Source organism: Panthera pardus, unplaced genomic scaffold (assembly GCF_024362965.1).
Source record: "Panthera pardus isolate Hobbes unplaced genomic scaffold, ASM2436296v1 HiC_scaffold_24, whole genome shotgun sequence".
NCBI lineage: Eukaryota > Metazoa > Chordata > Mammalia > Carnivora > Felidae > Panthera > Panthera pardus.
The window spans coordinates 57275832-57290495 of record NW_026526810.1 but is presented as its reverse complement, the minus strand read 5'-3'; the positions used below and the strand labels follow the sequence as shown (position 1 = coordinate 57290495).

At 39.5% G+C, this 14664-nt stretch overlaps 1 protein-coding gene across 1 annotated transcript; it reads left to right on the top strand.

The window, feature by feature from the left end:
- The first annotated feature begins 13266 nt into the window (after positions 1-13266).
- On the top strand, positions 13267-13739 carry LOC109262629 (cytochrome c oxidase subunit NDUFA4-like). Its single transcript, XM_053888704.1, has one exon. The coding sequence runs from the start codon at positions 13366-13368 to the stop codon at positions 13612-13614; it is 249 nt and encodes an 82-aa protein (XP_053744679.1). The 5' UTR covers positions 13267-13365; the 3' UTR covers positions 13615-13739.
- The last annotated feature ends 925 nt before the right edge of the window (positions 13740-14664 follow it).

Sequence of the window (14664 nt, the reverse complement as noted above, 5' to 3'; positions counted from 1 at the left end):
CACTTCATTTTTTGTCCAATGCAGTGACTATTTCGTCCAGAAATCCTCCCCAGCCTGGTCATACACAAGAACCATTGCATGTATCTGTAACTTCATTCGAAAGCAAAATGAGGGCCACCATTCCCCTATCAGTTGTGTGAATTAATCACTAGCTTTAATTAAGAACCACATTGCAGAGTCCTCTATAATTGGAGAGTTAATTTAATGAGCTATTGCAAATTAAAGTAATTTCCACTTGCTGAAACTTAACTGTGGTGAATGGAGTTTTTCAGGAAATCTTCATTACCTGTCCGATTATCCTAAGCCTTCCAGATCATCTAGTTTGGATCATGTTTATCTCCAATCCATGGAGCAAAATCCTGCATGGGTATGAAATCAGAAAGATGCTGCCATTGCATTCATGAAGCAGATGTACTTCTGTAGTACAAAGTTTACATATGTTAATAGATTTAAATTGGTCTATGAACAAAGTCAATTGCCATTTCTCGATTATGTATATAAATTAAAGAATGGCTTAATTTAATTTCTACCATGTGTGCCCCCTGGCAATAAAGGTTACTGAAGATGTGAGTCCTCTTTTCAAGGGACTGAGGGAGAAAGACTACCTACTCTCTGCCAATATTTAGCTGTACTTCATAAGAGGTAGTTTATTTTGTAATCTATAATGATCTAATCAAGAAAACCATGGATCTGATGTAACTTCCCCTACCGAGTTCCATCACCTCTCCTAGAAAAGACCATAAACAAACTGCAAACAAAAGAAATAAAACTGTATAGGATTTCACCACCAGGCACAGTCCCAAACCAAGACATGCAATTTTAAGGACCTTGACATCATGGCCAAAATAGACAAAGCATATGTGGTTGGCTTGGTTGACTATGGATTATTGGAAGAAAATGGCAGAATACATTAACCGCTGCACCCAGAATCAAGAAATGAGGTGCTTCTGAAGGCAAGAAAGAGAGGTTTGTGTTTCTTTACTAGTATTTATGTACGTATTTGAAAACATACCCATTGGGGCGCCTGAGTTGCTGAGTTGGTTAAGCATCCAACTTTGGCTCAGGTCATGATCTCACAGTTTGTGAGTTTGAACCTCGGATTGGGCTCTCTGCCGTCAGCACAGAGCCTGCTTTGGATCTTCGGTCTCCCTCTCTCTCTGCCCTTCTCCCCTCTCAAAAATAAATAAACATAAAAAAAAAAAAGAAAGAAAACATATTCACTGACTACTGTAATTAAGTAGCTCTTTTCTAGCACCCTTTTGATAGAGGATTCCCAGTATGAGAACGAATAGGAGACAAAGGAAATTTCATATATAGCCCTATCAAAGCTGGCTTTCTGCAATAAGTGTGCAGACTCTAAAGTTCTTTGCCTGGGTTTTTCCACTCAGGATAGACATATTCTAGCCCTCCTTACTCTTGGCCTCACTCTAAGAATAGGTAGAGAGAAAAGACCATGTCACAACATCAGAATTAATTCTAACCACATTTCTGACTCTAACTCACTTTGTAATTTGGGGCAAGTAACATGATCTCTGAGCCTCAAAGTTCAAATGACATTGTTCACTGTGATGAGATAGTACACATGCATGAATTTTTGAACTTCTGAAGTGCTCTATAAAAGAGGGTTGGAATAATGAAAAATTGAGTTCTCTGTTTTCATCTCTCAAAAGTGTCCAATTATTAACAGTTCAGGAAAGGAGTACAAATTTTCTCATTGATATTCTTACATGCAACTAAATAGGTCGATGCAATTATCTATGTTATATAATAAAATATTTTATGTTAATTTTTTTAACCCAGCTTATAAACATTTTTCTCCCTGAATCACCTTCATGGAAAAAAGTTTCTTACCAATGGCTTGGGTAAAATCAAGGGTGACAAATTCATGAGGAGTAACCATGAAAAACTGTGATATAAAGTTATATACTTTAAAAAAATAACATTCTGTGTCTGATTACAGGAATAGCACATGCTTGCCAGGTGTGATGGCGGTCGCCCATAATCCCAACTATTCTGGAGGCTGAAGAGGAGGACTGCTTGAACCCATGAGTTATGGGCTGCAGTGAGCTACGCAAATGAGGTAACTGCACTTTAAAAAAAAAAAGCACATGATTATTGCAAGACATTTGGTAATTATATTTTAAATTATTAATTTCTTACTATTATGGTCCCTTGTCTCCCCTAGTCAAAAGTACGTATGCACTACTCCTTACAAAAGTTTCTCTCCTTCACCAAAGTTTAGAGAGACCATATGGATTACCTTCCCCATGCCAACTGCTGGTGCAGCAGTTAAAGTGAGGGTACTAGACTCATGGGCCAGGTCTATTCTTCTATAGCAGTTTTCTTTATAGGCCCTATGTTTTCACAGAGCAGAGAAAGGAAGCTAAGAGCTGTGGTAGGCAGAAACCTAAGATAGCCCTCAAGATTCCCAGCCCTTGGTGTATATACATCTTCTCCCAGGTAGCCAATCAAAAACTAACCCAGGTGGTACTGTGAAGAAATTTGCAGGTGTAATTAAGGTCACAAATCAGTTGATCCTAATTATACTTAGCAGACCTGGTATAATCAGGTGAACCTGTTAAAAGGACAGGGTTCTTCCTGAAGAAAGACTGGGAATAGGAAAAGGAAGCCTCTAGAACTGAGAATATCCCCCCCCCCCCGCCCCCGCACAGTCGACAAGTAAACGGGGCTCAGTCCTTCAAAACGCTTCCACCAACAACCTGAATGAGCTCAGAAGCAAATTCTCCTCCAGGACCTTCAGAAAAACACACAGCCTGGCCAACCACCTTGATTTCAGCATTCTAAGACCCTGAGCAGAGAAGCCAGTCATGCGTGCTTGCACTTCTGACCTACAGAACTGTGAGTTAATGAATGGGTATTGTTTCAAGCTGCTATGTTTGTGGTATTTGTTGTGCAACTATGGAGAACAAGCACAAAAGTTTGATTTGTAAAAGTCTCCAATTTGCTTTCAGGAAAGCAGTTTATTCTTTCCTATCTAGGTAGTATTCCATTGCATGAATGTGTTACCATTTGTTTATCCATTTAGCTGTTGAAGAACATTTGGGTTGTTTCCGGTGTGGGGCTATTCTGAATAAAGTAGCTACGAACGTTTGTGTACAAGTCTTTCTGGGGACATCTGGTGCTACTTTCAAGTCCAGCACAGAAAACATATAAGGAACCATTAATTCAGGAATACTTGCTTCATCATCTCCTAACCTGTTAATTAGTCACCGTATGTTTGAGTTATGATCCTTGAGAATCAAGGGCCCTGGGTCTCATCTGGCAGCCACCAAGTAAGAACTCTAGCTGAGTCCCTTAGCCTACTTCCCCACCTAATTCCAGGCCATGCTCCATAATGCCTGTTTTGAATTTTTGGGCAATTCTATAAATACAAAAAGCCTGTAGATACCCAGGGAGCACAATAGCTTACATTCAAACTAGCAGATGAAAAGGAAGCAAATAAAGAGAACAGAAACCACCTGATCTCCACACAATGCTCTTCACCACGGATGCCAATTATAGGACATGTGAAAAAGCAACACCATGGAGACTTCCCACTGGTTTCCAGCTGTATTTGCCCACCCTTAAGTAAACATTTAGGAAAGTACTTCATAGTCACTAACACCATATTTCTCACTCAGTTATTGAAGAAAACAACAATTTTATGGCTTCTTTTTTATACAAAAGGTGGAGGTAAATAAGTTTGGCAACTTGCTAGGAATCGAGCGAGTCAAGGACAGAGTAATAATTCAGGTGTCTGGAATCCTCATCAGGTACACTCTGCATCAGCAAATAGCCCTTTTCAATTGAAGCAACCTTGAGCCAGAGACACTAGAAACAAATGCAATCACCAAGAATGCTGTTGCATAGTTTCTGCTGAAGCTTAATTTTTTGTGTTTTGACTCAGGAGGTGGGGTGGTCAGAATTTGTTTAAATCTAGTTGGTTGTTTAATTGAAAGTGATGAATTTTTGCCCATGTCAGGAGTTCCGGGGACAAAATGGGAAAGGGGAGAACAAGATATGGACTTAGGTAACTATCCAGGGATGCCTCATTCAAAATTCATATTGCTTTCAAACACCCTCTCTTTGTTGGTAAGAGCTTATCAAGTTTCAAATACAGTATATACAGGTTTCAGAAATGCTGACTTCAAGAATGGCTATACTTCTGAGAGCTAATGCCTTCAGGTATCCGAATTGGGAAAAGAGAAACTGTCACAATGAGATGTATGATTTATTTGAGAATAGAAAGAAATTTCTCCAGGCAGGTAACAGTGCCTTGTATAAGAGGACATACTAAATGAAGTATTGGAGGAGATAAAATTGTCTTTATTTAAAGTCTAGCTAATTATAGAATGAGTGCTTTTGACTGAAAACAATATCCATTTGACCACCTCCCTGATCCTTGAAACCCTGACTATGAAGTTCTTTCTTCTGAGGTCAACAGTTATGGTCACTACCTTTCAAAACTCCCACCTAATTCCAGCATTTGCACAAAGGGAAGTCAGTAACTGGTATCACCTGGTGTGTGTGTGTGTGTGTGTGTGTGTGTGTGTGTGTGTGTGTGTGTGTGTCTGTGCATGTCTGTGCTTCTCACAGGTAAAAGTTTCTCTCCCCCAGGGACAGATGGCTCAGTCTGTTAAGTGTCAATCTCTTGGTTTTGGCTCAGTCATGATTTCAAAGTTTGTGGATTCAAGCCCCACTTCAGGCTCTGCCCTGTTGGCGCCGACTGCTTGGGATTTCTCTCTCCCTCTCTCTCTTCCCCTCCCCGTCTTTCACTCTCTCTGTCTCTCAAAAAATAAATAAACTTAAAAAAAAAGTTTCTCCCCCAGAGTGAGACCTTGGGATCATTTCTCCTAATCTTCCTGCTCTGTTTGCCAGAGTTTGGTAGTGTTCTGAAGGAAAGACCCCATTGAGAGAGTGATATGTCATAATGGAAAGGACAAGTCTCATTTCTGATCTCCCTCTGTCACCAACTAACTTTGTGACCTTGAGCTAATAACTTCAATTAGTTACTTCATTCATAAAATGGGCAAGCTCCCCCTAGTCCATATGATTGCCAAAGGATTTATGACTCTATGATCTATCTACTGGCCAAATACGCCTAAATATATGACAACCTGAAGAAATGTCTCTTTTGGCCATGAAGACACACTTTTAGGGATAATTCAAATGTCTACTCAAAATGCTTAGTTATACCTACATATTTAAAATCACACTTAAAAAATAATATATTGATTTTTAATTAATGTATCCATCCACTGTCATTCCATAGAACAATGTTATTCCTCACCACTGCTGTTTTGTGATTAGTTCAACAGTTGTCCAGACACATCAGTGTCCCCTCCTTCTAAGTTGTGTGAGAGCTAACACTTTTTGGGACCATGTACAATGTTGTCACTAGAAATAACAGTCCAAGTCACCCATTGCATAGTACTTGGTCATTTTCTCATTCCTTGTAGGTGTATATTTATAATATCCAGAACGTGCCACTTGCTGAATTGCATTTTTATGTATTCTCTAAAAGGCCTATTGGAAAAAAAATCTAACACTTGCATTCCAGGGCTAATCACTTCAAGAGTAATGACTACATTAGTAATAAATTTCTTTTCCTCTTTGTTTTAACCAGTTCTGGCAGATGACCTCCATGAGCATCCAAAAACAGACATTAACTTAGATAATTTTACCCCAAAGCATCTTTCCCTAACAGTAGTTTGTTCTTTCAAATTCGGCTATTGAAAGAGCATCCAAAGATGATTTCATTAGGTTGTATACTGAAGGTGACTTACTTTTTCTGGGAAATCATTTTTGGAGACAAAAAATTCACCTTAAATTTGGGAAAATGAGGATATGCATAAAGCCATTAATTGAAATTAATTCCAGAAATTTAGAAATAGCCTAAATTTGTTTTGTTTTGTCCTTCATTTGGCTTTGGAACTCAAGGTCATAACACTCTAAGTAGAATCCCTATAAAATTATATTACTATTCTCCTTTTAAAAGAAAGGATAAGAATTTAATATGTCTGCTCAATGAATAAGCCTACCTCTGAAACATGAAAAAACTAAAAGGAAGCCCTTTACACAGTAACCACCCACACTGGTTTATCATGCACAGCCCAAAACTGACAAAGAAGATAGAAAAAGAAAAGTTCACATACAGCACTTCATGCTTTTTCAGTTTTTCTTCTGAAGTCAACTTTCCAACAATAACCTGGGCTGTGCCTTTTTCTTCTGATTTTGCTCTTTACACAGAAGGGGGGGGGGGGGCGGGGAATGTTGGTGCCTGTAATAGTAGCTGGTAGCTGCTGCCTTTAATTTGCTCTCTTGGTCATGCAAGAGAAAATGCTGCCACTTTCTAGAAGCCCTTCCCAAGATACTGGAGCACCCCTGCCAGGAGTCAACTATGAAAACTTTTTCCCATCAGGAGGCAGGAAATGAAAAGAAACCTGTCCTTCTATTTGGCTCAAAATAAGGATGAGTGTTTCTAGAAGAGTCCCAGGGGAAAAAAGGGAGGTGGGGTGGGGAATAAACTCAGCTTTCCACCTCCAACACCATCACCCTTTTTTGTCCCTGATGGAAACCTACAGGCAAGCTGTTCACAGTGGATGTTAAATATTCAAATTTCTAGGAGGGAAGTGTTATGTGTGATTAGAGCAAAAAAGTAGAAGCAAAGCTGTTGTGTTCTCTCTTCAACTCTGCAACAGGCAAAGTTATGTGACCCATTGTCCAAATGTCTCCTTCACCTAACTCAGCTAGGGAAATGGGAAGAAGAAAGAAGCTTTGACTCCAATGATAAAAGAGGTCAACTCTAAGGAGGCTGAGGGTCACCTTAACAACCCCTAACTCTTATTTCCATCTAAATGGAAAGCTCGGGGCATCCTCAGGCAGTCAGTCTTTGGAAAACATTGTTCTTAAGCCTTGGGAGTCCAACAAGAAATCCCACAGATGAACTCCTGCCACCACCCTAGACATTGGCTACCTCATTTCACCAGGCCTCTGTTCCCTCATTTGGGGGTGGGGGTAGTTTCCCAGTGTCCTTATTAGGAGAATTTTAAATAGAATTGTTTAAGGAGAGGGTTAATACTGACTTGGTGTTCAAGATGGCCAACTCCTCCCCCACACAAAAATCTGAAAATAATCCTGATAAAAAGAGCAACTCTGCTTGTGAGCAAACCAGATGGCTACACACCCCTTCATCAAGTCTGTTAGTTTTCACATCGTCGCCTTGGAAGTTTCTCCCCAGGAAAACACATGGACATGAGACTTTTTGACTGAGTTAGGAATCTGTTTTAAAACAAGGCCCATCCACACTAACTCCTAGGTCTGCCTGACATAATTGCCCGCTTCATATTCTTCAGGATATTTTCCCTGGCAGATTGACTACCCTTCTGGATAACTAAATATATCACTTATGGTCAACAAAGTGAAAACATTGAGGCTTCTTTGTGGAGAATTCAGACCAAAGCTTGGTGATTGCCCAAATTCTCTGGACCCACGTCTCATTATGTTGGGGCTGGGCATGGCCTGGGGGGTTGGAGCACTCCTATTTGGAAAACATCTCAGATTCTTCTTGAAGGTTTATTTGTAGGGATGCTCACTAAAGTTTAAGTAGAAATAATGTCAGAAGCCTCTTATTTAGGGAAGCTTCCTGTTTCATTGGGAAGTGGGGACTGAATAGTTTATGATCTCGCACATTCCCACTTCCTCTAAGTGACTGTCATATCCCAAAGAGCTGATGATTAAAGTCCAATCTTGGAACTGGCACATTTTGTCCCTTGCCCAACATACTGTATGAGTGCATTAAAATGAAATTTGCATCTTGGCAAATATGGAATTATTGACAATAGCTTGAATTGACCAAAATAAGCATTAGTGTGGACTGAGCTATTCTTTGCATAGGTGTGGAGTTCGCAGCATGGGTTAAAGAGTTTATGAATAGACTTCAGAGTGGTCCTCCTGAAAATTCTGTGGAAAAGAAGTTGACATCTGCATTTATGCCTTTGAGTGGAAGGGTCCATAGCTTCATTCACATTTGCAAAGGGCATCTGACAAAAACTGTTAAGCGGAAGTGTTAGACTAGATCATAAGCACTGAACATTAAGTAGCCTACTATACCTTCATGACTCAGTTTTACCAATTCAGTCTTTGAAATGAGTTCATTACCCTCTTCCCAAATCCTGACTCTGCCATATGCTAACAACCATGTGCTATCTAGTTCAAGCAATCTAGATCAAACCACAACTGTGTGTGAGATATTGATAAAGCAGATTTTTGTCTTCTAGTTAATGTTTCTCTCTCTCTTTTTAAGGTTTGACTTACTTTTGAGAGAGAGGTTGGGGGACAGAGGATTTTAAGTGGGCCCTGTGCTGACAGCAAAGAGCCTGATGCAGGGCTTGAACTCATGAACTGCGAGGTCATGACCTGAGCTGATGGATGCCCAACCAACTTAGCCACCCAGGTGCCCCAATAGTTCTCTTTAATAAAAAATCTTTCCTTAACAATCTGATTTAAATTAACCATTAATGAGAATAAGAAATATATTGTGAAACAACTTTGAAAAGAAATGAATGCCAATAATACAGTTTGATATCCTTCTCACTAATTCTAATTTAAATTTAAGTCATCATTATGAATTATCTGCCTCCTAAAAGGCCTAACCTTGTTTAGCATCAAAGCACTCTCAAATTGTGTATTATATGTGAAAACAGGTTTTCTCTAAAAGTGTTAGCTCTCCATTATGCTTGCTATGTATAATCTAAAAGATCCAATATATGGCAAAATATAAAGAAAACTCTAGATTTAAACAAAACTTCAACACTTTGTCAACTTTATCACTTGATCATTGCCTAATTCAATTTTCACCTATCTCAGTATACTGAGGTACCAACATTTTCACGGGAACCTCTCAAAAATTTTTAACTTATTTTTCAAGAACAGCTTTACTGAGATATAATTCACATACCATAAACTTCACACACCAAATGCATCACAACTCTCAAATTTTAAAACATTTTTGTCACCCCCAAAAGAAGTCTCGTGTCTGTTAGCAGTCGCTCCTCATTCCTCCAGCCCCTGGCAACCACTAATCTCCATTCTGTTTCTACTGGTGTGCCTATTCTGAACATTTCATGTAAGTGGAGTCATACAATATGTGGCCTTTTGGATCTGGCTTCTTTGACTTAGCATAGTGTTTTCTCAGTTCATCCATGTTGTAGTATCTATCAGTACTTCATTTTGAGAGGCTGGTCTTTCAAAATTTTAAATGCAATTTTATTTGGGCTATTACTAAGTGTTCAGAGTATGATCGTGATGTCTGTCAGATTCCTTTTTGTTGAACAGGTTCTGTGACACTGTGAAAAGCAAACTATAGCAGTAGGAGGCATGTTATGGTGCCAAGCTGATCCTGAAGAGAGCCCAGAAAGGGCACGGAGCCATCGGATCTCCCCACATAGTAGTAGAACTGAGGTTACTCAGGTGAGAAGATGGTAGTAGCTGTGTGGCTTTTTAGGGCATCCAGACATGGCTCTTAGTCCTTCCAAATGTTTTCTTTCTTTCAAGTGCAGTACCAAAAATTCTAGTGTTCACATTTGCGCAGGGCACACAAAAAGGTTGAGAGCCATCATTTCATTTACCCTGGTTTTCTCTGCTTGGCTGAATGGTAATTGCCATCAACATACACTGGATGCTTTTTTGGGTAAAAACAAAATCCTCTTGCATTGGCTCCATGTGAGGCTTGCTTATCTTTTAGCAGAAGGTCATGCTTTCTGGGTCATAACCACAGGTGGTTTAGTTATCGTAGCTTTTGCTTTCTTTCTCCACAGGCAGAGGAGGGCCAATCTATGCAGTGCTATGATACCACTGAGACCATAGAAGGGCTGCCTTCCTTTCTCCCTATCTCAAAAAGATCTTTCCCACTTAATTCTTTTTTTTTTTTATTTAAAAAAAAATTTTTTTTTAACGTTTATTTATTTTTGGGACAGAGAGAGACAGAGCATGAACAGGGGAGGGGCAGAGAGAGAGGGAGACACAGAATCTGAAACAGGCTCCAGGCTCTGAGCCATCAGCCCAGAGCCCGATGCGGGGCTTGAACTCACAGACTGAGAGATGGTGACCTGAGCTGAAGTCGGACGCTCAACCGACTGAGCCACCCAGGCGCCCCCCCACTTAATTCTTTTTAAGCACCATACCAACCCCTTCTATTCCTTATAATACATCCACTAGTCATAAGACTTTCAAATGATTTACTTGGAGCCAGGTGTGATTTTATTTGACTACAATTATAGGATCCTTGCCGATTTTAAGCACAGTCCTAGAGTAATGGTTCCCATATGATCATATACAGAGCTTGTTAAAATACAGATTTCCTCGGTTTGATTCTGATTAGGTAAACCTGGGGTAGAGCCCAGAAATTTGCATTTTAAGTTACCAAATTGTCCTATGTTGATGCAGAAACCTCATTAAAAGAGTCAGAAATACTGCCCTACTAGCTTCAGTTGATAAACTCCCTCATGCACTATTTCCAAAATGGCCTCCTTGAATGTTTATGTAATCCATAACACGATAAAGTTGGAGAGGAAGACACAAGTTTTAATTTTTTGTTATTGCATCTCACTTAGTAGGCTTTTCTGATGCCAATTTTTATCCATGCCGTTCTCTATATGCAGTGTGCAATAAAAGTTATGTTGTCACTGCTTGATGGGAAGATGGTGATTGTAGAGAAGATTCTAGAGAGATAAAGCTAGTTCAAGAGCAGGAAAAGAAGGAAAGGCAATTTAGCATTGCTCACACTTTGAGAAAATTGGTGCACAGAGGAAATGTTCTCTGGTACTTCTGTTTTGAAAAAAATAAAGGTTATTTGTAGCATCAACATAGGAAATGCTTTTAGAGTGAGGACTGTTTGTGCAGCAAGGATTATTTCCTTCTTTTAAACTTTTACAGAAAACATTTTCAGAATACAAACTCAAGCTATAAAAATGTGTGTCTGAAAGATTCTAAACCAGTATTCAGTTTCCTAAACTTGCTATCCCCTAATCTTTGGCCCTGGGGTCCTTCACATCTTCAAATCTGTTACGTAGCACATTGAAGAATTTTGAATATACCTGCTATGGAACTCAGAGCAGATTTTGGCGATGGGTTAAGGGCATCTGGTGATAGCAACCTGCCATCATCTTGCATATTCACACACCATTATTAATTTTGTTTAAAGCCGAAGGAACACACATAAGTGCCAATAAAATTGCCTACCTGAATCTAAAGCAGTCCTTTTTTTTTTTTTTTTTTTTTTATCAAAAGGCTATGTGTTCATGTGTAACAACAGTTAACAGTCAATGTTTTTTGAGAATACTTCTCTCCCAGAAGTTTTCTCTGGTTAACAGAGAGCAGTTAGATTTCTATTATTTTACTTTGGGCTCTATTCTTGAGTATCTAGCACTCAATTCTATCCACTGCCAAGACTCTAATTCCTATCTGAAATTGTGTAATACAAGAGTGCACAAAGCAAGAAGTATGGAGTGTGTGAACCAAGAGGCAGAAGTCCATCTAAAGCTACAGACATCACAAGACTTGGCAAGTCGAAAAGAAAACATAAATCAAAGGTCAGAGACAGCAAAGACACAGGAACCAAGCAAGGAAGCAGAAATAAGATCATGTAGATATATGGGAATATAAAAAGTTAACAAAGGCAAAAGTATAGGGAGGCTCACCACCAGGGTACAGTTCAGGTAAGTGATCAGTAACCAGGAGGCCTGCCTGCATGGAAGGCTAAGGCAGCCCCATCTTAAAACACATGGGGAGCATCAGATAAAAAAAAGAATCCGTTCTGGACAATCAATCAGATGTCCTGGTACTGTCCCCTGTCCCAGAAGCTGCCCAAGGCTTCTTGACCATATTCTATTGAGATCAATCCCAGCATCTAGCCTGGGAGGTAAATGGAAAGGAAGATACGTGACTGGGGAATGAGAACAAATCTTAACTTTTTTTTTTAAACTGAAATACAGTTGACATGCAATGTTACATTAGCTTCAGGTGTACATAATGAACAACTCGATTCATTATGCTATGCTCACCACAGGTGTATGTAGCCACCATCTGTCACCATACAGCGCTATTACAATACCATTTACTATATTCCCATGTTGTACCTTTCATCCCTGTGACTTATGCGTTCTACAACTGGGAGCTTGCACATCCTTCTATCCTTCAGATGGTACCCTTAAAGCTATAAATTCAAATGCGTGTGAGAGGGTGAAAAGTAACGTGGAAATGGGAAACAAAAATGAAAAGGATTTCAGTCACGCCTCATGTCCTAAGAGAAGCCATCCTGGAATTCTCTTCCGGGGTTAGGAGCCCTGTTCTGCTCTCACGGCATCCTTCTCTTTCACCTACTATGGCATCAAACACACCCCATGGTGATCCGCCATCTCCCCACCCAGGCTGCCCCACCTTGAAGTAAGTAGCAGGGCTTGTTTATCTTTATATGCCCTCTAGATAGCAGCTTTGCAATAAAGCCTTACCAAATGTCAATAATTGCCTTTGTCTTATCAAAGCACAAGTTCCTTACAGATAGGAAATGCAGCTTTGTGACACTTCATAGGCACAATATTTTAGTTGATTAAGGTGAACATTTCATCTAATGGCCTTTATTGTCTTACAACTCATTCAAGTGATGTGTCACGGACAAGTACTCTACAGTCACACCAAAGAGCTCCTCATACCGACTCAAGGAGAATATTCCTCAGACTGACTGTTTTATAGAAAGTGCTTGGCTGAGTTAGGGGCTTACTTTCAAGAGTTTGAGGCTTTTGAACACATTCTAAGTTGCTCTATTTTCTATAAGGGCCCTTGGTCAATTTTCAAAGAGGCAATATCACATAGCAACTGTGAACTCAAGACACTCAAGAGACAGGCTGCCAGATTCGTATTCCAGCTCCTCCACTTACTATCTGGTGACCTAAGGAGAGTTACAGAACCGCTCTGTGCCTCAATTTTACCATCTGTAAAATGGGGATGGAGGTAGTTGGGAGAATTAACTACAACTGGAAATTTTTTTAAGCACTTAAAACAGTGCCTGGCACATAGTATGACATATAAATTAAATAAAAATTAACTACTGTTATATTTTGCTGTCCCCTAAACCATTGATTAATCAAAATTACAACATCCACAACATATTTAGATCCTTCCTCAAAGCATTACTGTTCTCTTTATTTGATATTTTGTGCCAATTTTGGTAAAAGATATTCTATTATAAAAGTAAGCAAATACGGGTGACTTTGGACGTCCGTTCATGCTAGGTGCAGGGACTACTTAGTGCAGGGCCTTGCAGTTTTGATCTTTTCTTCTCCCGGAGCCGAGGCCTCTGCTGCAGTCATGTTACGCCAGATCTTCAGTCAGGCCAAGAAGCATCCGAGCTTGATCCCCCTCTTCATATTTATTGGAGCGGGAGGTACTGGAGCAGCACTATATGTCTTGCCCCTGGCGTTGTTCAATCCAGATGTCAATTGTGATAGGAAGAATAACCCAGAACGGTGGAACAAACTGGGTCCCAATGATCAATACAAGTTCTACTCAGTGAATGTAAATTATAGCAAACTGAAGAAAGAAGGTCCAGACTTCTAAATGAAATGTTTCACTACAAAGCTGCTTAGAATGAAGGTTCTCCAGAGGCCATCCGCGCAATTTTCCACTTATCCAGGAAATAGTTCCCCTCTGAATGCACGAAGTCATGTTGATGTATTGTGTTGGGGTTTACGCGAATAAATATCTGAAACTTGAAAAAAAAAAAAAAAGCAAATATGCTAAAAATTGAGAAGAAAATATGCACATATTATTACTTAATTTATCATAAAAATAGCTATAATAACTTCCTGAATTCATCCTATAAAATTTCATGCATTTAGCTGAAGACAGTAAGAGGTATTGAGGAAAGTGCTTATCTTCTGTCTTCATTGTTTCCTAAGAAGTTACTAAACCTGAGGTCATTATTTTTTATACAAAAGAGAATCTCTCATACTTCTGGAAAATTTCAAAACACTGCCAACATGTTTTCTGATCATCCCTACTTCCTGTGGTGGGGTTTAAAAACCACGCCAACTTTCGTAACTGCTGAGATTTACAGAGTGAAGCCTCATCTGATAATCTTGCAAAAATGGATAGGCAGTACTTCTCTTCCTTTTCTAAATGCCACATATGGCAGCTTTTACAAATGTTAAAAAAATTCCCAGTCAGCCCCACGCTGCTTCCAAGCAGGTGCAAGCGCTGTTTCTCAGCTCCATCTCCAGGGTAGCCTGGGAAATCCCTCTTCCCTGACGATCTCCCCTAGATCTACTTAATCAAGCCTGGAATCTGTTTTACTGGAGAACGAAAAAGTTTTACCCTCAGCCTCCCAGGTCCTGACTAGCCTCTCTGGTATCTAAATAATGAACAGTGGAAAAGAATGGGTGGATAAAAATAAAATTTTTCTTTACCTAAAATGATCAAGAGCTGGGATGTAATTAAAAGCTGGCCTTAACAAGTTTTCCAGAATTAGCAATTTTCAAAGGTTTTTGAAGAGAAGAAAATACTGTGATATTAAATTGACCCTGGAACATAGCTTGATTTTTTTCAAAAGCCCATGTCGTACTTGATGACTGTCCCAAGGAAGAGTGGTCATTGTCTAATAGAATCAAG

Coding starts and splice junctions, on each gene's coding strand:
- LOC109262629 (XM_053888704.1), top strand. CDS start 13,366: ATGTTACGCCAGATCTTCAGTCAGGCCAAGAAGCATCCGAGCTTGATC.